The 21,175-nt window shown below is 57.3% G+C and overlaps 1 protein-coding gene across 1 annotated transcript; it reads left to right on the forward strand.

The window, feature by feature from the left end:
* The first annotated feature begins 576 nt into the window (after window positions 1-576).
* On the forward strand, window positions 577-19,821 carry LARP6 (La ribonucleoprotein 6, translational regulator). Its single transcript, XM_051835675.3, has 3 exons — window positions 577-847; window positions 17,053-17,260; window positions 18,358-19,821. The coding sequence occupies exons 1-3, from the start codon at window positions 645-647 to the stop codon at window positions 19,393-19,395; spliced, it is 1,449 nt and encodes a 482-aa protein (XP_051691635.2). The 5' UTR covers window positions 577-644; the 3' UTR covers window positions 19,396-19,821.
* Window positions 19,822-21,175: the final 1,354 nt, after the last annotated feature.

Genomic DNA, 21,175 nt, shown 5'->3' on the forward strand with positions numbered 1-21,175 from the left:
GGGCTATGTGTCCCCCATGTATCTGAGGGCACACTGTGTGCAGGGCTCTCTGTGTGTCCCCGTGGATCTGAGGGCACACTGTGTGCAGGGCTCTATGCATGCATCTTCGTGGATCTGAGGGCACACTGTGTGCAGGGCTATGTGTCCCCCATGTATCTGAGGGCACACTGTGTGCAGGGCTATGTGTCCACCATATATCTGACACACACTGTGTGCAGGGTGTTACTCGGTAAGGCGACGGCCTCAAGCTCTTGTGCACCTTGGCTTCCTCGAGGGCCGATTCTGGGCCACCGGCTGGACGGCAGCGCATCTGCATTTCCACCAGGCTCCCGGTCAGGGAAGCCACTGTCCCGTGGACCACACTTGGAGAACCTACGTTGTGCGCTTGGCTGAGTCCCCGCTTTAGAGGACACTGCACGTCTGGTGACGCCCGGGGCATCCTGGCTGCCTGGAGGGGTGCGTGGCGCCGGGAGCGCGCGGTCCGGGGGTGCGCGGAAGGCGCTCAGGGGCGGGGACTCGGGGCGGGGCGAGGACCGCCCCGCCCCGTCGCCCCGCCCCGAGCACTCGCCCCGCCCCCTCGCACCCCCGCCGCTGCCCGCCGCGGTCCTGCCGCCCCCGCCCGCCGCAGTCCGGCCCCGGGAGCCATGGCCGAGCCGGGCGGGGAGGCCGCACCCGGGCCCGGGCCTCCGGTGCAGATCCGCGTCGCCATCCAGGAGGCCGAGGACGAGGAGCGACCGCCGGACGGGGAGCGGCTGCCAGTCGGGGAGCGGCGCGCGGGGCGCCCGGCGCGGTTCCTGAGCCCCGGCTGGGGCAGCGGCGGCGAGGAGGAGCCGGGCCGCGGGCGCAGGTAGGCGGCGGGGTCGGAAGCCGGGCCTGCCCCTCCACTGAGGCACCCCGCGCGACCCCGCAGCTCGCCCGGCCGGGCCCTCATTCCTCGTCCGAGCCGTGTCCTGGCCCGCCGCCCCCTCCCCGACCCCGACCTCGCTGCCTGCACTGCCTGGCCTGGACCGGCGCGCTGGGGGCTCCAGAGGAGGGGTCGCCCTGGAGACTGGGGACTGAGGCCCGGTCCCCTTCCTTCTCGGTCCCAGCGGCATTCCCACCTGAGCCGGAGAGCGCGTCGCATCTGGCAACCTGGGGCTGGGGTGCTGGGGTCCTTGTCCGGGTACAGTGGCCGAAGTCCTGGGATGGACCCCGGGGCTGGGGTGCTGGAGCCGGGTCCTGGGGTGGGCCTTGCGGACCTGGGTAGCATCTGCCTAACTCTGCCTCAGGGCCTGCGCCTCGGCCTGTGCCACACTGCGGGGCTGCAGACCCTGGCTGCTGGGGGCAGCGGCCCTGAGGAGCATCCCTGGAGAAGAGGGCGGCAAGGACAGACGAGCAGATTCCGGGGGAGGCCAGCCGCCCCCGGCCAGGAGGCCTGTTTGCTTGGGGCTCTGTGCACAGGCTTTGCTGCTCCGGCTGCTGGGGTACAGGGATTACTCCCTGAGGGGGAAGCAGTGGCTGCTCAACCCTTCCCCAGAGCACAGGGTCTAGAGGCCGCGGGTTGAAGACAGCAGTGGAGACAGATGTTGGTGGAGAGTCCAACCAAGCAGCTTAGGGCAGGACACCTGCAGCCCAGCCCAGCACACACAGTGGCCGTGGGGTCAGGGGCAGTGCACCTGCAGCACAGCCCTGCACACACAGTGGCCGTGGAGTCAGAGCAGTGAACCTGCAGCCCAGCACAGCCCACACAGCAGCCGTGGGGTCAGGGGCAGTGCACCTGCAGCCCAGCCCAGCCCACACAGTAGTCGTGGGGTCAGGGGCAGTGAACCTGCAGCGCAGCCCACACAGCAGCCATGGGGTCAGAGCAGTGCACCTGCAGCACAGCCCTGCACACACAGCAGTCATGGAGTCAGAGCAGTAAACCTGCAGCCCAGCCCAGCCCACACAGTGGTCGTGGAGTCAGAGCAGTGAACCTGCAGCCCAGCACAGCCCACACAGCAGCCATGGGGTCAGAGCAGTGCACCTGCAGCACAGCCCTGCACACACAGCAGTCATGGAGTCAGAGCAGTAAACCTGCAGCACAGCCCAGCCCACACAGTAGTCGTGGGGTCAGGGCAGTGCACCTGCTGGACAGCCCAGCCCACACAGTAGTCGTGGGGTCAGAGCAGTAAACCTGCAGCCCAGCACAGCCCACACAGCAGCCATGGGGTCAGAGCAGTGCACCTGCAGCCCAGCATAGCACACACAGCATCATGGGGTCAGGGCAGTGCACCTGCAGCCCAGCATAGCCCACACAGTAGTCATGGGGTCAGGGGCAGTGCACCTGCAGCACAGCACAGCCCACACAATAGTTGTGGGGCCAGAGCAGTGCACCTGCAGCCCACCCTGCACACACAGCAGCCGTGGGGTCAGAGCGGTGCACCTGCAGCCCAGCCCACACAGCATCATGGGGTCAGGGCAGTGCACCTGCAGCACAGCCCACACAGCAGCCATGGGGTCAGGGCAGTGCACCTGCAGCCCAGCATAGCACACACAGCATCATGGGGGTCAGGGCAGTGCACCTGCAGCCCAACCCAACCCACACAGTAGTCGTGGGGTCAGAGCGGTGCACCTGCAGCACAGCCCACACAGCAGCCGTGGGGTCAAAGCAGTGCACCTGCAGCCCAGCCCACACAGTAGTCGTGGGGTCAGAGCAGTGCACCTGCAGCCCAGACACCTGCATTAGAAGTGAAAGAATCAGCCCCTTATGCACTCCAGGGCCTGACTTCAGCCTGTGCCGGGATGCATTATAAGGAGGAGCCCCAGTCCCTGACAGCTTGCGCACTGAGAAGACAGAGCCAGTCATGTTTCAGATGTGCTGCAAACAGCCCTGCCTGTATTTGCCTGTGACTGGGAAATGGCCGGCCCTATCCAGGACTGATGTCTGTGACTGTCCCTACAGCCTGGGCAGGTCCTCGGGGAGGTCCAGGAGGACTGAGCTCCCCTGTGGGTGGGCATCTCACCAGCAGCCTCACGCTCCCTCTAGAGCCCTCTTCTCTCCCAGCTCCAGTGACTTGAGGCTTGTGGAGTGTTGCAAGTGTTGGATCTGAAGCCCCCTCGTGCTGTCCACTGGCCCAGAGCTGCCTCTGGGCAGAGAATCCTCAGGGAGGTAGAGCTGACAGCTGGACGAGTGGGTGGCGTCCAGGGAAGAGTGGCGGCCCAGCCTTGGGAGCCGGCGTCTTATGCTCCCCTAGCAAGGACGGGACATTGCGTGGGGCCTGCCTGCCTGTGTGCGCCTTCCTCTTGTCTGCTGACTTCCAGCCGCCTGGTGGGCTGCTGTCTCTGCCCCGTTCCCTCCGAGCTGTGTGGACTCTCTGGGTTTCTGGGGGCCTCTACCTTTGAGGCCTGTACTTTGCACAATCGTGTTCTGCTGTTGTGTCTGGCATGCAGGATTGTGAGCGCTGTGGCAGCTGGGACTAGGCTGGCCTCCCTCTCAGTGGCACCAGTGCGGTGCCCAGCTCTCGGTGGCCGCTGTAGAAGTATCTGTCGGATGAATGTGTGTCTGATCCCCCCTGCCATTGCCCTCCGCTAGGCAGTGAATGAGATGCCTGGAGGAGCTGCCCTGTCTCCAGCATGCTGGCTTATGCCAGGCGGACCGCAGGGAAATGAACGCAGGGCAACGTCTTCTGCCTTCCAGAAGGTTCATTGGCCTTCTCCCTATGTCTCACGCACTAGAAAAGCTGGCTTTCCTTTGTTTCCTCCTTTTAAACAAAAAGTTTAAAGCAAAGGAAATGTGAACAAACAGGATTGTGAATGTTCACATTCTCACCAGCTGGGTTTAACAATGATGAATATTTTACCCTGCTTGTTTGATGGATATACAAGGGGGCTTCATAGAGTTTGTTGGAAAGTGGAATTAAAAGATAAGGTTTTTATTGGTGCAAAAAAATTTAAATCTGTGCTTTTTAAAAAAATTTTTTGATTATTTGAAAGGCAGAGAGAGAGAGAGAGAGAGAGAATCCATCTGCTTGTTATCCATGGCTCGTTCACTCCCCAAATGGCCACATTGTCAGGGACTGGGCCAGGCCGAAGCCAGGAGCCTAGAACCCCTGCATATCTCCCATGTGAGTGACGGGTCCAAGTACTTGAGCCATCTGCTGCTGCTTTCCCAGGTACATAAGCTGGGAGCTACATTGGAAATGGAGCAGGCAGGACTCGAACCGGCCCCCATATGGGATGCCAGCATCGCAAGCAGTGGTTTAACCCATTACCCACAATGCCAGCCCCTCCATGATTTTTTTAAAGATTTATTTATTTATTTGAAAGAGTTACAGAGAAAGAAGAAAAGACAGCTCTTCCATCCATTGGTTTACTCCCCAGATGCCTGTGATGGCCAGGGCTGGACCAGCCAAAGTTAGGAGTCAGGAGCATCATCCAGGTCTCCCATGTGGGCGCAGGGACCCAAACGCTGGGGCCATCCGCCACTGCCTTGCCAGGCACATTAGCAGGGAGCTGGATCCGAAGTGGAGCAGGACTTGAACCAGTGTCCTTCAAGGATGCCAGTGTCTCAAGTGGCGGCTTTGCCTGCTATGCCACAATGACAACCCATTTCTGTGAAATTTTTAATGTTTTTTAATCTACTTGAAAAGGAGGGATTGGAAAAGATCCCCAAATGTCTGTATCAGTTAGGCCAAACCCAGGGCCCCAGAACTCCATCCGGGCCTCACACGGTGGCAGCCCAAGTGCTTGAGCCGTCATCTGCTGCCTCCCAGGGTGTGCAACAGCAGAGAGCTGGGTTGGAAGCAGAGCAGCTAGGACTCCAGCTGCCACTCCACCATGGGATGCAGGTATCCCAGGAGTGGCTTAACAGCGTGCACCGCATTCATGGTGTACCATGAGTTTTTCACGTATCCTTGTAGAAATGTGTGGTTCATCCCAAATCATTTGCAAGCCTCTTGTGCACATGCCTTGTATCTGAAATGCTTTGTAATCTTCAAAATGACATTCCCTGTAAAACCACAACACTGTTATTGCAACTAGTAAAATCCACAGCCATCGCCTAACGTAATCTTCCAGAAAATCACATGGCCAGCTCCCTGTTTGGAGCTGTTTCCTTCCCTGCTCATGCTAGAATCCAGTCTGAGTTGACAAGTGTGCGTTTTGTGTCTCTCTGGAATCTTTCCATCTGGAACACACACACACACAGACACACACACACAGCTGATATTTGCTGTGTTGCCTGTCAGGGGTCAGACTTTTGCTGAACGCCTTGCGTTTTGGATTATCTGTGTGTGTTCTCAGTGTCTGCTTTAACTGCCTTGTCCCCACGTGCTTCCTATAAAGTGGGAGCTAGGACCGAGGACTTGGCTCAGTCCTCGTTAAGCATTTTGACAAGCACACTTCATAGTCCATGCCTGGACTCCGCATTCGGCAGGCACCCAACGTTGGTGGTGTTACATTTGACCACGTGGTGAGGGAGATTGCTTGCTGTCCATGTTTTCTTTTCCTTCGGGATTACCAAGTAACCTGTAGGTCTCCTTGCTCTTCGCTGCATACTGGGGTGAGTCACACTTGCCGATTTGTGTCTGTGGCACCCAATTTGTTGATTCCCCATCACTGCATGGGAGATCTGGACTGAGTTCCAGGCTGCTGACTTGATCTTGGCCCAGTCCTGGCTGTTGTGGACATCTGGGGGAAGTGGACTCACAGATGTCTCTCTACCTTACGAATAGAAATAGCAATAATTCCGTTTTCCCATGAACTTGCTGAAGTGCCCCCTGCACATCCGGCAGGGACACTGGCCTGTTTCTCATGGGGTCCTGATGCCAGCCGATGCTGCTCTCCTGAGAAGAATCTGGAAGCACCGTCTCCTCTGTGGTTCCTCGCAGGGGCTTCAGAAGGGCTGGCCTCGATTTTCTGAATGCTCGCTACCATTCAGCGGTGTACCCCTCAAGACCTCAGCTTCAAGGTCTCTGTTGACCAACTCACTCTCCTGACTGGCTGTTCGTCTGTTCAGACCTTCTGTGTCTTGGTGGGTTGTCTGCTTCCAGCAATTCATTGTTTGTTTGTTTTCCTCTTTTCCCTAAGCTATCCAACCTCATGGGTGTTTTTCACCTGATGGTTTTAGTGTCCTTGGATGATCTTTCTTGAGTCAGTTACTTCTCGGGGTCTTGCAGGTTGGTTCTACTTTTCCCATCTTTTGTTCCTTTGTCTTCTGTGGCAAAGAACTTTGCCCATCACTGGCATTGAATAAGAGTCTCTCCCAAAGAGGCAAGAAGAGAGAAGTGCGCAGTGCTTTCTCCTGCAGTGCCGGTCTGCAGAGAGCCCAGTTGTACGGATTTGTGTTTATTGTGTTTTCACGATCAGGGGCAATCCTTATTTCTGATGCTCACGGCACCTGCAGCACAGCCAGAGGAAGCCTGCTAAGTTCGCTTCAGTGCGTCTTTCTGGAACACATCATTAGTCTTTGAGGTCCCTGCTCTCGGGAACTTGAACATCCCAGGATTAATTTGTACTTTTCCTGCTCCAGTCACAGAACCCAGTTGTATCCACAGGGCCCTGGTTTCTCAAATGCTACTGAGAGGCCAAGGTGCTGAATACTACTGGGGTCATCACTGCTTTCAGGGCTTTGAAAGGATAGAGCTTAAACAAGTATGTTTTTAAAAAATAAATTTATATTGATAATTCTAGTTCATATTTAACAAAACTGCAGTGCTTTTGCTATTTAATTATTTTTCTTTTGCATGGAAAATCTTTAATCTAGTAAATTAACACATTTACTAGTTTGCTTTGTCTTGGAACATGTCCAAATGATTCAGAACTGTAACACCTGCTGTTGTATGACCAGTGTGGCGAGTGGTCTGGGTTTCCTCCCCTCTGTGGTGGTTCAGAGATGGTTCTGGCTTCTGGCAGAGGGCGTCTCCCTTATGAATGCCAGCCTTGTATCTGTCGGGGTGCAGCTAGGTCCTTCTACCCCTCATCTCTGCTCCATGCCACGAGCCATTGTCTAGCTCTGCAGAGACCCTCGCAGATGTGTGCCTCCTGCATTCCTCCCGGGTCATGTTGGAGCAGGTGGCAGGGCGGAGAGCAAGGGTGTCAGTGTGAGAGCCTGGGGCCTGCCTGACCTCTGCTAGTGGCCTCCGAGATGTGGCTGTTCTTCAGACTCCTTCGGCAATGTCGGGAACACACCACTCCCGGTTTACAGTGTTTTGTAAAAAATGTAATTGTCTTTGAGTGACAGACTGAGAGGGAGAGAGAGAGAATGCATGTGCTCTCATCTGCTGGTTCACTCCCCAAGTACCTGCTATGATTGGGTCTGGGCTGAGGCTGAAGCCAAGAGCCAAGATCCCTATCCAGGTCTCCCATGTGCGTGGCAGGAGCCCAACTACTTGAGCCATGGCCACCACCTCCAGGGTCCGCAATAGTAGGAAGCAGGAACTGAACTCACGCGCTCTGGTGTGGGATGCAGGTGTCCTAACTGCTAGGCTAAGCCCTCGCTCACTCCAATGTTTTATTTCAAAGACAGAATCCCTTAAGCGCAAAACACTTTGTACAAGAGGATCCCGCCCGTGTGGCTTGTCCTCTCAGAAACTCTCTGCTTAACACTGATCCATTTGAATTCCTGTGATGTGCAGGACTGTGGGATGGTTGTGACGGAAAGAAATCGTTATAAATCCCATCTTCAGCTTAGGGTCTGGGATGCTAATACGGCATGCACACGAGTAGCTGGGATTCTCACATACAGACACGTGTTCCGAGACGTAGAACTGGGGGAGTTGCCTTTGAGACAGGCCTGGGTGTGTGGCTGGGATCTGGGCTTGAGAGGGAGAGGGCGAGGCACTCAAGGGACAGGAGGAGCCTGCGCAGAAGCCGAGTCCAGAAAGCCCGAGACAGTTACAGGGAACGGGGTGTCCGCTGTCTGCCTGGGACATGGGATCTGAAAGGCACAGGGAACGGGGCGTCCACTGTCTGCCTGGGACATGGGATCTGAAAGGCACAGGGAACGGGGCGTCCACTGTCTGCCTGGGACATGGGATCTGAAAGGCACAGGGAACGGGGCATCCACTGTCTGCCTGGGACATGGGATCTGAAAGGCACAGGGAACGGGGTGTCCACTGTCTGCCTGGGACATGGGATCTGAAAGGCAATAACTGGGAATGCATTTTGAAGCTGGTTGCAGGCAGATTCTAAATGAGGCTGAACAAGGAGGGCAGTACCTTGGATTTTATTTAGTAGTAAACAGAAAAACCTCATCTCCTTGTGTTATTCTGAGAGGAGAGCAGGCGTGTCGTGGCTGCTCTGACTGGAAGGTGACCGCGTAGAGGAGGCTGAGGTGCAGTTTACAACAGGGCAGGAGGGAGGCAGGAGGAGGCCGGGCAGGGCACTGGCTGGGAAGCACGCGGGATGCAGGAGTGAGGAGGGAGGCGAGTGTCCCAGAGGAGGTCCAGGCCCCCTGAGAACCAGCTCCTTGCCTCTCAGCCCGCCAGTGCGAGTGGCAGGCGACGTAGCGTTCAGTTTCTGGGGAGGAAAAAAGATGATTTTCAGAAGGAATCGAGAGAACTCACCGTGCAGGCCCAGGGATGCCAAGGCCTCTGATCCTGACGCCCTGGCTGGCTGTTCGCTCTGACGTGGAGCCACTGAGGAGGAGAATCAGGGCGGGTGCAGAGGAGACCCCACAGCCCCCAGGGAAACCAGGGCGGGTGCAGAGGGGACCCCCACAGCCCCCAGGGAAGGCAGGGCAGGTGCAGAGGGGGACCCCCGCAGCCCCCAGGGAAGGCAGGGCAGGTGCAGAGGGAACCCCGCAGCCCCCAGGGAAGGCAGGGCGGTGCAGAGGGGGACCCCCGCAGCCCCCAGGGAAGGCAGGGCGGGTGCAGAGGGGGACCCCACAGCCCCCAGGGAAACCAGGCAGGTGCAGAGGGGACCCCCACAGCCCCCAGGGAAGGCAGGGCGGGTGAAGAGAGGACCCCTGCAGCCCCCAGGGAAGGCAGGGCAGGTGCAGAGGGGGACCCCACAGCCCCCAGAGAAGGCAGGGCGGGTGCAGAGGGGGACCCCACAGCCCCCAGGGAAACCAGGGCGGGTGCAGAGGGGACCCCCACAGCCCCCAGGGAAGTCAGGGCGGGTGAAGAGGGGACCCCAGAGCCCCCAGGGAAACCAGGGCGGGTGCAGAGGGGACCCTGCAGCCCCTAGGGAAGCCAGGGCGGGTGCAGAGGGGACCCACAGCCCCCAGGGAAGGTAGGGCGGGTGCAGAGGGGACCCCACAGCCCCCAGGGAAGGCAGGGTGGGTGAAGAAGGGACCCCACAGCCCCCAGGGAAACAAGGGAGGGTGCAGAGGGGACCCCCCACAGCCCCCAGGGAAGGCAGGGCGGGTGCAGAGGGAACCCCGCAGCCCCCAGGGAAGGCAGGGCGGTGCAGAGGGGTCCCCCGCAGCCCCAGGGGAGCCAGGGCAGGTGCAGAGGGAACCCCGCAGCCCCCAGGGAAGGCAGGGCAGGTGCAGAGGGGACCCCGCAGCCCCCAGGGAAACCAGGGCGGGTGCAGAGGGGACCCCGCAGCCCCCAGGGAAGGCAGGGCAGGTGCAGAGGGGACCCCACAGCCCCCAGGGAAGGCAGGGCAGGTGCAGAGGGGACCTCACAGCCCCCAGGGAAGGCAGGGCGGGTGCAGAGGGGACCCCCACAGCCCCCAGGGAAACCAGGGCAGGTGCAGAGGGGACCCCACAGCCCCCAGGAAAGGCAGGGCGGGTGCAGAGGGGACCCCCACAGCCCACAGGGAAGGCAAGGTGGGTACAGAGGGGGATGCCCGCAGCCCCCAGGGAAGGCAGGGCGGGTACAGAGGGGACCCCCACAGCCCCCAGGGAAGGCAGGGCGGGTGCAGAGGGGACCCTGCAGCCCCCAGGGAAGCAGCCTGACTCCACGTGCAGAGCCGCAGGGCTTCACTGCCCTCTCCTTACTTTCTTCCAAAGAATGCAGCTGGGAGGTGGGGGAAGGAGTGATATTCCAGTGTTGGCAAAATCTGCAGACGCCGCCTCTCAGGGGTGACCCAGGCTCACCTCTGCAGGGACAGGTCTCGATGATGGTTTGTCCCCTGAGATAATGAGAATGGAAACGTGTCCCTGTGGTCTTCCTCCTAAACCGTGGACCCCAGCATAACCATGACAGGCACATCAGATCCGTGCTGAGGGACAGTCTACAAAATACCTGGTCGGAGGCTGGCATTGTGGTGCAGGGGCTTAAGCAACCTTTGTGGGGCCAGCACCTGTTATCAGAGCACTGGTTTGAGCCGGGGCTACCCCACTTGAGATTCAGCTCCCTGCTAACACACCTGGGAGGCAGTGAATGATGGCCCAAGTCCTTGGCCACTTCCACCCAGGTGGCAGACCCAGGTGGAATTCCTGGCTCCTGGCTTCAGCCTGGCCCCAGATCTAGCTGTTGTGGTCATTTGGGGAATGAACCGGTGGATGGAAGACCTTGCTTTCTCTCTCTTTCTCTGTCAGTCTGCCTTTCAAATAAATATATTTTCCAAACAAACAAGCAAAAAGCCTGGTCAGTCCTCAACATGATCAATGTCAAAAACAGGGGAAGGCTGAAAACTCATGGATGAGAGGAGCCCAAGGAGATGTGACAAGTCCATGTCATGTGGGGCCCTGGAGCAGAGAAAGGACACCAGGTAAAAACTAAGGAAATCTGGGGCCGGTGGTGTGGTGTAGCAGGTAAAGCCACCGCTTGCAGTGCCAGCATCCCATATGGGTACTGGTTCAAGACCTGGCTGCTCCTCTTCCAATCCAGCTCTCTGCTATGGCCTGGGAAAGCAGTAGAAGGTGGCCCTGCACCCACGTGGGAGACCCAGAGGAAGCTGCAGGCTCCTGGCTCCTGAATCTGGATCAGGACAGCTCCATCTATTGTGGCCATTTGGGGAGTGAACCAGCGAATGGAAGATACCTCTCTCGCTCGCTCTCTCGCTCTCTCGCTCTCTCGCTCTTGCTCTTGCTCTGCCTCTCTGTAACTCTGCCTTTCAAATAAATAAATAAATCTTTTTAAAAAACCTAAGGAAATCTTAATTAACTGTAGACTTTGGCTGATAATAATTCACAATTATTAATCCACTAATTGTAACAAACGTATCATACAGATGCAAGGTATTAATGATGGAACAACTTGCCTTAGCGTAGGTGGGAACTCTGTACTTTCCTACAAATTTTCTGTAAATCTAAAACTAGTCTAAGATAGATTAAGTTTTACAGATATTTCCTTGTTTTTGGATATAACATTTTTATTTTATATCATAATTGAAGGCTTGTTGGCTCCACAGGACAAAGTCCAACAAAGAAAAAGTCAAAAGATCACAGCCCAGTAGGGAAAAAGGCAATAATCAAAGAAAATGAAGTTCAATGTTAGTCATACGAAGAAAATTTTTAAATAGTCAAGAATCATTAAAACTATATTAGTGTGTTTCACAAGTATTTAGAAGTTTGGCAAACCTGCATTTGCAACAAAACTGATACACCCCAGCATATGAGGAAGAGCATGTAATTTTATTAATTTTTAATTAGGAAAATGAATCATTTATTAACCACATGAGGAAAATCAGTGGCATGAAAGTTACTAGGAAGAACCGACCCTGAAGAATGCAGAGCTGATGCCGGAAACAAGGCTGTGACACAGAGGGTCTTCAGTTAACACCCTCAGCCAGGGAGCGAGACCCTGCATCCACCTAGCAAGAACAGGCTGCTCTGAAAGGGAGCATGGCTCAGTTAACACCCTCAGCCAGGGAGTGAGACCCTGCATCCACGAAGCAAGAACAGGCTGCTCTGAAAGGGAGCATGGTTCAGTTAACACCCTCAGCCAGGGAGCGAGACCCTGCATCCACGAAGCAAGAACAGGCTGCTCTGAAAGGGAGCATGGTTCAGTTAACACCCTCAGCCAGGGAGCGAGACCCTGCATCCACGAAGCAAGAACAGGCTGCTCTGAAAGGGAGCATGGTTCAGTTAACACCCTCAGCCAGGGAGCGAGACCCTGCATCCACGAAGCAAGAACAGGCTGCTCTGAAAGGGAGCATGGATCAGTTAACACCCTCAGCCAGGGAGCGAGACCCTGCATCCGTGAAGCAAGAACAGGCTGCTCTGAAAGGGAGCATGGATCAGTTAACACCCTCAGCCAGGGAGCGAGACCCTGCATCCACAAAGCAAGAACAGGCTGCTCTGAAAGGGAGCATGGCTCAGTTAACACCCTCAGCCAGAGTGTGAGACCCTGCATCCACGAAGCAAGAACAGGCTGCTCTGGAAAGGGAGCATGGTTCAGTTAACACCCTCAGCCAGGGAGCGAGACCCTGCATCCACGAAGCAAGAACAGGCTGCTCTGGAAAGGGAGCATGGTTCAGTTAACACCCTCAGCCAGGGAGCGAGACCCTGCATCCACGAAGCAAGAACAGGCTGCTCTGAAAGGGAGCATGGTTCAGTTAACACCCTCAGCCAGGCGGGGAGACCCTGCATCCACGAAGCAAGAACAGGCTGCTCTGAAAGGGAGCATGGTTCAGTTAACACCCTCAGCCAGGCGGGGAGACCCTGCATCCACGAAGCAAGAACAGGCTGCTCTGAAAGGGAGCATGGTTCAGTTAACACCCTCAGCCAGGCGGGGAGACCCTGCATCCACGAAGCAAGAACAGGCTGCTCTGAAAGGGAGCATGGTTCAGTTAACACCCTCAGCAAGGGAGCTAGACCCTGCATCTGTGAAGCAAGAACAGGCTGCTCTGGAGAGGGAGCATGGCTCAGTTAACACCCTCAGCCAGAGCGTGAGACCCTGCATCCACGAAGCAAGAACAGGCTTCTCTGGAAAGGGAGCCATGTGAGAACCAGGAACCACTGAGGTTTAAAAGCTCACTGGGAAGAGTGGAAGATCATGCCAGTGAAGCCCCGTGACCCATAAATGAAAGGCACAGATGGATAATGGGAGTGAGATGGACAGGACCCAGACAGATGGCCCATCAACTAATAGGCCTCTAGGCAGAGAAATACATGTGAACTTCACATTGTTCATAGAAAAATGGAATTAAAAGGTCGGCCTATTTTGATGCCAAAATGTTTGAAATTCACGCATATGGGGATTCTTCAAAAGGTCATGAGAAATGTGTATTATGAAAAACTGCTTGAATTTCAAGATTGTTTGTACCCAAAGAAACTCAATTTCATCTTCCACAAACTTGCTGAAGTACCTGCATATGACTAGGAAATGACTTTGTACAAAGTCATAGCAATAAAACACAACAGGTGGACTTTCAACTGTCGATGTGTATGGATAAGACATGGAGCATTAGTAGCAGACCAGAATGAGATATTATGAGCTATGGCAAAGGGGAATAAAGATGGGTCTGGTGGACTTTGGAAGGAGAGGAGGAGGAAAAGGTGAGGCGGGAATGAGTATGCCACGTTCACGTTCTTGCTGAATTCTGCTGGGAGGAGAGGCCCTTGTAAGTGTGTCACTTACAAACACAAAGAGAAGGCTAGCAGGAGAATGAAAGGGGATAGCTGACTTTTAAAAACAGAAGAAAGAGGCTTGCCCAGATCCACCTTTAATTTACTGGAATAGGATTGATATCAGAATTGGACCCCTGTCTACTTCAGGATTGGAGAACGTTGTGTCTTACTGAGCTGTAAGAGCCCTCCAGAGAGCTGAGAGCTGAATGGAGTCTGCGCTTGAGTGCTGTTGCTCTCTTCCTAAGTTCCCTATTGTTTTGGGTTGGTTCCTGCTGTGTCTGGGTTACTTTGATTCTTTGCTATTAATAGCATGCAAGGCATGCAGGTGGTGAGGTCTTTGGGGTGGAGACATGTACAGTTGGGAGACCCTGCAGGACTAAAGCGACACTCAGAGGACCGAGAGGACCAGGGACATAGCAGAGGGCTTGAGCCTGGGTGGGGAAGGAGGTGGTGAGGGGGACTGGGAGACACACAGCCATCCCTGGACCGTTGGAATTGACCAGAAGTCCGTATAGTCCTAGTATCCAAAGGCTGCAATCTTTCACATTTCTGAAAGGATACGGGATCTTTTCTTTCAAGGCCATCACACAAGCCAGGCGACAGAACCGGGGCTCCCAGAAGTGGCACAGACTTTGTGGTCCTCCTGGGTCCCCTTTTTGGGGACGAGCAGCGGCGGCGGCAGCAGCACATGGAAAGAGGCAACCTCCAGCTGCCACCAGCTCACCTTGGTGCTCACAGTGGGCTTCCTGTTAACCTCCCAGCACCGCCCACCTGTGCAGGAACATCTGGCTGCCTGCCTGTCTGCCCAGGGGTGCAAATAACCGATGCAGATTCACTCCCATTTCCTGTGAGGCTGACCTGGGTTGAGCTCCAGGCTCCTAGCTTCAACCCAGCCTAGCCCTAGCCACTGTGTGCATTTAGGTGAGCGAAGGGGCGGATGAGAGCTGGTGCTTTCTCTTTCCTTCTCTACCTGCTCAAGTGAGTTTTCTAAAACTTATTTTAAAAGAAAGGGGGTGGAGGTGGGAGTAGAAACAGCCTGCATTCAGCAACGTCTACCCGGCAGGGTGGAGGAGGCACGGGCCTCCAGTGAGTGCCGGGAGACAGAGCGCGTGTGGAGGCGCACAGATGAGCCAGAGTGGTGTGAGCTTCCGTGGAGAGAGGACAGGGGGAGGTCGCCCAGTCCGCCTTCTACTGCCTTTGACTTGTTCATACTGGCGTCAGCCGCTCTCGTGCGGCAGTAGGTCGCCCACGTCTCTGGCTCCGTTCGGTCCAGTCGGCTTGCTCTGCCATCAGCTGTGGCGATGTTGATGTTCTCTGAAAACAACGTGCTTCGGGGTCCTCACTTGTGGTGCAGTGTTGCTCTCCTCGTTGGTTCTGCAGTGTTACTCTCCTGCTTAGTCATGGCAACACCCTCCTCGTCCATACCTCCTTCTCGTTGCATTGGTGCTGTAAGAAAGAGAAAAGCCAACCAACAAGTGAAATAACCAAGCAGGATTCGCTCTTCCTTGTGTAATATCAGAAATCCGCAGGCCGGCAGTTAGCAGAGTTGGTTCAGAAACTCTGTGATATCAGGGCATGTGACGGCAGTCAGCCATGCCACACTCGTTCTCTGGGCTGTTTCCTCATGTCTGTGAAGTGGCTGCTGTGAATCTGACCATCACATCCACACTCAAAGCAGACAAGTTAGGAAGGGGCAGAGATGAGAACTTCCTGTGAATTTTTTTGGGGGGTGGCCCAGGCAAACTCTCCCAACCCTGGGCACTTGGGTGGGTGTGGGAGCTAGGAGTGTGCAGCACCCAGGTTGCTGTCTCTGCTCAGAGCGAGTTGATGGGGATGCCAGCACTGACAGTCATGTGACTCCACATCTGGCTGCAATGGGAAAGCAGCCTTTTGTATTTTTAGCAATCGGTAACCAATCACCTCTACTGAACAACATATAATCTTTTTGTGCTTTTTTAAAAGATTTATTTTATGTATTTGGTAAAGATAAGAGAGGGCGAGAGGAAGGGATGGAAGAGAGAGCTGCTCCCTCGCTGGTCCACTCTTCAAATGGCCACAATGGCCAGGGCTGGGCCAGGCTGAAGCCAGGAGCCAGGAGCTTCACCTGTCTCCCATGTGGGTGCAGCACCCGGGCCATCCTCCGCTGCTTCCCAGGCATACTGTCAGGGAGCTGGGTCAGAAGTGGAGCGGCTGGGACGTGGGCCGGCGCCCATAGGGGATGCTGGCCCTGCAGGCAGCAGCTTACCCCGCCGTGCCACACACCAGCACCTGGACGATGTGTAGTCTTGATATGAGAGTTAACTCAGCGCATTCATTGAATACACAGACACCCACCTTTGCTCACTTCTGCAAAGGCATATGCGGATAGCTGGAATTCCCTACAGGTCTGTGGCTCTGCGGGTTTGGGATCCCTTATCACAGAGCAGGCTCCAGGCTGTTCCACGTCCTCTGTTGTCAGGGAGGGCCTGGCCGTCTGTCCCCATGAGCTGCTGCTCCCAGGCGGCACCTGGCAGGGCCTGGGGACGCCAGTGTGTGGCAGATTCCAAGGAGGTTCCCTGCAAAATGTGCGATGATTCTGTGTGCCGGCTTCGGGGGCAGAAGGTGTGAGTTTTCATCCTGTGTCTGCCTCTTGGGAGTTTACCTGCAAGTTACGGAGCTCTTCTGTCACACCAGGCGTCTTCTGGAAGTCTCCATGCACTGACCCATGGATCGGGATGCATCCCCGGGGTAGGGCCTGCCAAGATTCCCCTCCCGTCGGAATGGGGATTCTCAAGGTTGCTGATGTGCAGGAAAGGGGCCGAGGCACGCTGGGATTGGGGCATGTGATAGCAGTTCACCCGGCTGAACGGCACAGATGTGGGACCAGCATTTGAACCAGGTGGTGACCCGGGCCGGGACTCTCAGAGTCCGCAGGCCGGTGGCACCTCTGAGCCAGACTCCTCGGGGGTGGTGTTCCCGTGGCCACCAAGGCGGTAGGCTTTGTCCCTGGCCAGCTGAGAAGTCGGCTCACTGGTTACTCCAGGGAATCTTGTTAGAAGGTGCTGGTCCACCTTCTAGAAATCAGCGGGGGAGGGGCAAGGAGGAAGTGGGTCTCTGAGAGCGTCACGTGAGTGCACAGCAAGAATGCGGGGCCCAGCATGGTTCTCACACCTGTCAGGAAGAGCAGGTGGGGGTGACTCCGAGCCCTCTGTGCCATGTGCTCACCACCCCAACCCCAGGAGGCCCGCTCAGGGGTGACCTTGGGCTGTGGGACAAGGGAGATGCCTGGTGCTGGAGGCCCAGATCTGTGACCCAGAGTCAACAGGCTCTGTCCCTCTCCATTGGGGGGGCGGGGGGGAGGAGGTGTCTGTGCCAGCCCCGCCCCCACCAGGGGCATCTGTGATTCTGGTTCTGCCGCGTCAGCCCCTCTCTGCTGGCATCTTCCCGGGCACCCTCTGGCTGTGCTGGGTGCCGACTTCCCCTCCCTGTGAAGCCCCCAGCCCCGTTGGTTTGGAGCCCCCTGCCCTGCCCTGGTACAATGTCATGACTACCCCCGCAGTGGCCCTGGGGTTAGGCCCCTACGTGGGAGCTCGGGGGGCGGGTGGGGCTCAGTTCTGGCCGTGACGCTGTCTGCTCTGTCTCCTCTGTCTCAGCGGCACCCTAAGTGGGGACGAGAGGGAGCCGGAGGGCCCAGAGGGGGAGTGGACGCCTCCGGACGAGGAGCTGGTGAGGAAGCTGGTGGAGCAGATCGAGTTCTACCTGTCGGACGAGAACCTGGAGAGGGACGCCTTCCTGCTCAAGCACGTGCGCAGGAACCGGCTGGGCTACGTGAGCGTCAAGCTGCTCACGTCGCTCAAGAAGGTGAGGTCCGGAGGGCCGGGCGCCGCCCCAACCGTGCGCCTTCCCCGCGCCTGCGCTGCCGAGCGGTTTGTGTGTGTGTGTGTGGGGGGGGCTGGCCATTAAGGATGCGCTGTCGTGGTCCTGCAGAGGGCCCAGCTGGGGCTCGTGGGTGCCGCTATCAGCTGTCACTCCTAAGGGCCAGCTGTTTTGCCAGGCAAGGGGTGCCTGGGAGGATGCTGTGCAAGACAGGAGACGCGAGGCCTTGAGAGACGCCAGGGAGGCCAAGAACTACATGAAATCCAAGCTTGTCTATTGGTCAGTTGAGGACATGGTGGGAGGGAATGAGCCCCCCGGAAGTGGGGGGGGGACCTTCTTATCAGCCTCTCCGCCAAGGGCGCTGCCAGCACCTCCCCCGGGTGGCAGAGGCGGCCATGCAGGCTGGCATCTGGGTTGTGCACTCTGCTGCTCCACCACTCACACACACACACTGCCTGTTAAAGGTGGGCAGTGGTTTGGCTTATATGATAGCCGCCTTCCAGCCTGCAGGGTTTTTTCTTTTTCTTTTTTTAAGTGTTGGAAAGACAGAGAGATACAGAGAGCAGGCTCCCACGTGCTGGCTTGCTTCCCGAAGGCCCACAACGGCCGGGGCTGGGCCAGACCAAAGCCAGGAGCTGGAAATTCAATCAATGTGAGAGGCAGGTACCCAAAGAGTTGAGCCATCACCTGCTGCCTCCCGGGCTGTGCATTAGCAGGGCGCTGGCATGAGGAGCAGAGCTGGGGCTTGAACCAGGGACTCTGCCATGCATCTGAGCTGCCGCAGCAACCGCCCGCCCCCGGAGCCTGCAGCTTTCACCTGGAAACTTATGCAGGATCTACTCTTCCCAGTGTCGGGGACGGCTGTGTTGGACACACTGCTGTGGGTTGCACTGCCCTTGTTGGCAGTGGCAGAAGCTGTGTTCATTCAATTCCTCCCTCACCAGGTCTCTGAGCGCCCGTGTGCACCACAAGCGGTTCTAGGCACCAGTGTGAGGACGGGGTAGGGAGCAGGGAGGGGCTGTGGGGCACAAGATGCCGGCAAGGGCTCCGGGCCCCATCTCAGACTTGCCTTCTGTTCCCAGGTGAAGCATCTCACGCGGGACTGGAGAACCACCGCACACGCCCTGAAGTTCTCAGGGCTCCTGGAGCTGAATGAGGACCGCCGGAAGGTGAGGAGGACCACCCCCGTCCCGCTGTTCCCCAGCGAGAACCTCCCCAGCAAGATGCTCCTGGTCTACGATCTGTACCTGTCGCCCAAGCTGTGGGCCCTGGCCAGCCCCCAGAAGAACGGCAGGGTGCAGGAGAAGGTGATGGAGCACCTGCTGCAGCTCTTCGGCACCTTTGGCGTCATCGCGTCCGTGCGGATCCTCAAGCCTGGGCGGGAGCTGCCCCCCGACATCCGGAGGCTCAGCAGCCGGTACAGCCAGGTGGGCACCCAAGAGTGTGCCATTGTGGAGTTCGAGGAGGTGGAGGCGGCCATCAGGGCCCACGAGTTCATGCTCACGGAGTCTCAGGGCAAGGAGAACATGAAAGCCCTCCTGATTGGGATGAAGCCCCCCAAGAAGAAACCTCCCAAGGAGAAGCCCCCCGCGAGCGCGCCCATGAACAGGTCCCTGAACAAGCGGGTGGAGGAGCTGCAGTACGCGGGAGACGAGTCTTCGGCCAACAGCTCCTCCGACCCCGAGAGCAACCCCACGTCCCCCATGGCTGGCCGGCGGCACGCGGCCGCCAGCAGGCTCAGCCCTTCCGGCCACCAGAATCTCTTTCTGAGCCCCAGCGCCTCCCCGTGCTCCAGTCCTTGGAGCAGCCCCTTGGCCCAGCGCAAGGGCGTGTCCCGAAAGTCCCCTCTGGCGGAGGAGGGCAGGCCGGGCCCCGAGGCCCCGCGCGCGGGCGCCGATTACTCCTCCGACAGCAGCGTCACGCCCTCCGGCAGCCCCTGGGTCCGGCGGCGGCGCCGAGCCGAGATGGGAACACAGGAGTCCCCGGCGGCCAGCCCGCTGCTGTCTGGGAAGGTGCAGACCGCCGACGGCCTGCCGGTCGGGGTGCTCAGGCTGCCCAGGGGCCCCGACAGCACCCGGGGATTCCAGGACGGGCGCGCGCGGAGCAGGGCCTGTGTGTGACACCTCCGGCGAGCAGCCCGCCAGCTCCCTCGGGTACCGACAAACACCTGGCGTGACCTGGAATGGCAATACATCCCCCTTTGATGTCTTTTGTACACATGTAGACCTCGTAAATTATATATTGGTAATGTATATACGTTGTGTGCTCCTCAGCTCAGAACTCCAGCCTCCCAACGCGGCCCGGGTGGGTGGCTGTGTGAGCAGCGCTCTGCCGCCTGGGGTGGGGGTGGGTACAGGGCTCCCCGGGGAAGGCCCTGACGTCTCTGCTGTGGCCTGGGATTTTCCCTGCAGGACTGGGCTGTTGATGGTGGGCCGAGTCTGGGAGATTTCTGCCGTGCTGCGTGCCAACAGCTAAGCCGATAGCATGGTGTCCCATAGGACCAAATGTACCTTACTTGTCAAGTGAATAAATCCTAAAACAGCCAACGGGGAATGCTGACTTGGGGGTCGCACGGTGTACCCACCACCGGCAGGACTGCGGGTGGGGTTCCCTGGCATCCTGAGGGGTCTTGTCACAGTGGCTCTACCTGGGCGGGGAAGGGGCGGGGTGGTATCAACCCCACCAGGAACTGGCCAAAAATGGAGATTCCCGGGGCCCACCCCAAATCCTACTGGGGCAGAGGCTCTGGGGAACAGGCCTGGATTTTCTCACAGGCCCATAAGGTGATTCTGACCCTACGTGAGGACAGCCAGCAGACATGGTGCTGGAACCAGAGGGCAGCAGCAGGCACCCACGTCTCTCCCCTGCTCACCCCAGCCCCACTGTCTGCCCGAAAGTGCTTGCCTGGACGTCTCCCGCGCAGCCGGCCCTCCAGACATGCTAGCGCCTGCTGGTTCTCTCAGGGCTCACATCTGTTGTCATCAGAAGCCACCGTGGTATTGCACAAAGAGCTCCAGACTGGGTTCTGGGGTTCGGGTTTGGGGCCTTTACAGAACTTGTTCGTTAGTGTGCAGCCATCAGGTGCTGGGACTAGGGCGAGGGCCTCCATGCGTTCTCTCCTTAAATCCTCCAGCAGCCGTGCAGAAATGTTCAGGATTCGTCCCAGCACCAGAAGCACCTGTGTCCCGTGTGGCCTGCTGACTTGTCCAGGTGTAGCAGCTGGTGTCATCCTCACGCAACACACACACACGTACACACACACACACACAGGAAGGGCTGGTGTTGTGATGCAGCCAGTTAAACTACCCCCTGTGGCTCTGGCATCCCAGGGCTCTGCTTCTGATCCGGCTCCCTGCTAATGCACCTGAGAGAGCAGCAGCAGATGGTCCAATGCTTAGGTCCCTGCCACCCATGTGGGGAACCAGTATGGAGTTCCAGGCTCCTGACTAAGCCCTGGCTGTTGCCAGTATCTGGGGAGTGAATCAGAGGATGGAAGACCTGTGTGTGTGTGTGTGTGTGTGTGTGTGTGTGTTCTGTGCTGTTCTTTCAAATAAATAAATGTTGATCTTTAAAAAACAGAAAGGAGACCCCACGGAAGGTGCTCCTATTTGCTCAGCACCCTCCTGTGGGCTAGGCGTCTTGCTGGACATTTCTCCGTCCCCCGTGGTGCCCCTGGATGTTTTACGGCAGTTTGTAGGAAAACAACGCTTCCCACAATGGTGAGGATGGAAGGAGAGGATGCACTGTGTACATGTAATTCTCTGTGATTACCGTCAGGCTAGTAAGGCGGGTCCTGTGAGACCCAGAAGAATTCCTGTAACCCGAAGATGCCTCCAGCAATTTCTGGGATTTGCCACTGACACCACTGTACAATCACTTTGGGGGGCCAGTGATTTGTGT

Source organism: Oryctolagus cuniculus, chromosome 12 (genome assembly GCF_051225735.1).
Source record: "Oryctolagus cuniculus isolate XC-2025 breed Fujian yellow rabbit chromosome 12, ASM5122573v1, whole genome shotgun sequence".
NCBI lineage: Eukaryota > Metazoa > Chordata > Mammalia > Lagomorpha > Leporidae > Oryctolagus > Oryctolagus cuniculus.

Coding starts and splice junctions, on each gene's coding strand:
- LARP6 (XM_051835675.3), top strand. CDS start 645: ATGGCCGAGCCGGGCGGGGAGGCCGCACCCGGGCCCGGGCCTCCGGTG. Junction 848..17,052: donor GAGCCGGGCCGCGGGCGCAG/GTAGGCGGCGGG, acceptor CCTCTGTCTCAG/CGGCACCCTAAGTGGGGACG. Junction 17,261..18,357: donor TGCTCACGTCGCTCAAGAAG/GTGAGGTCCGGA, acceptor TTCTGTTCCCAG/GTGAAGCATCTCACGCGGGA.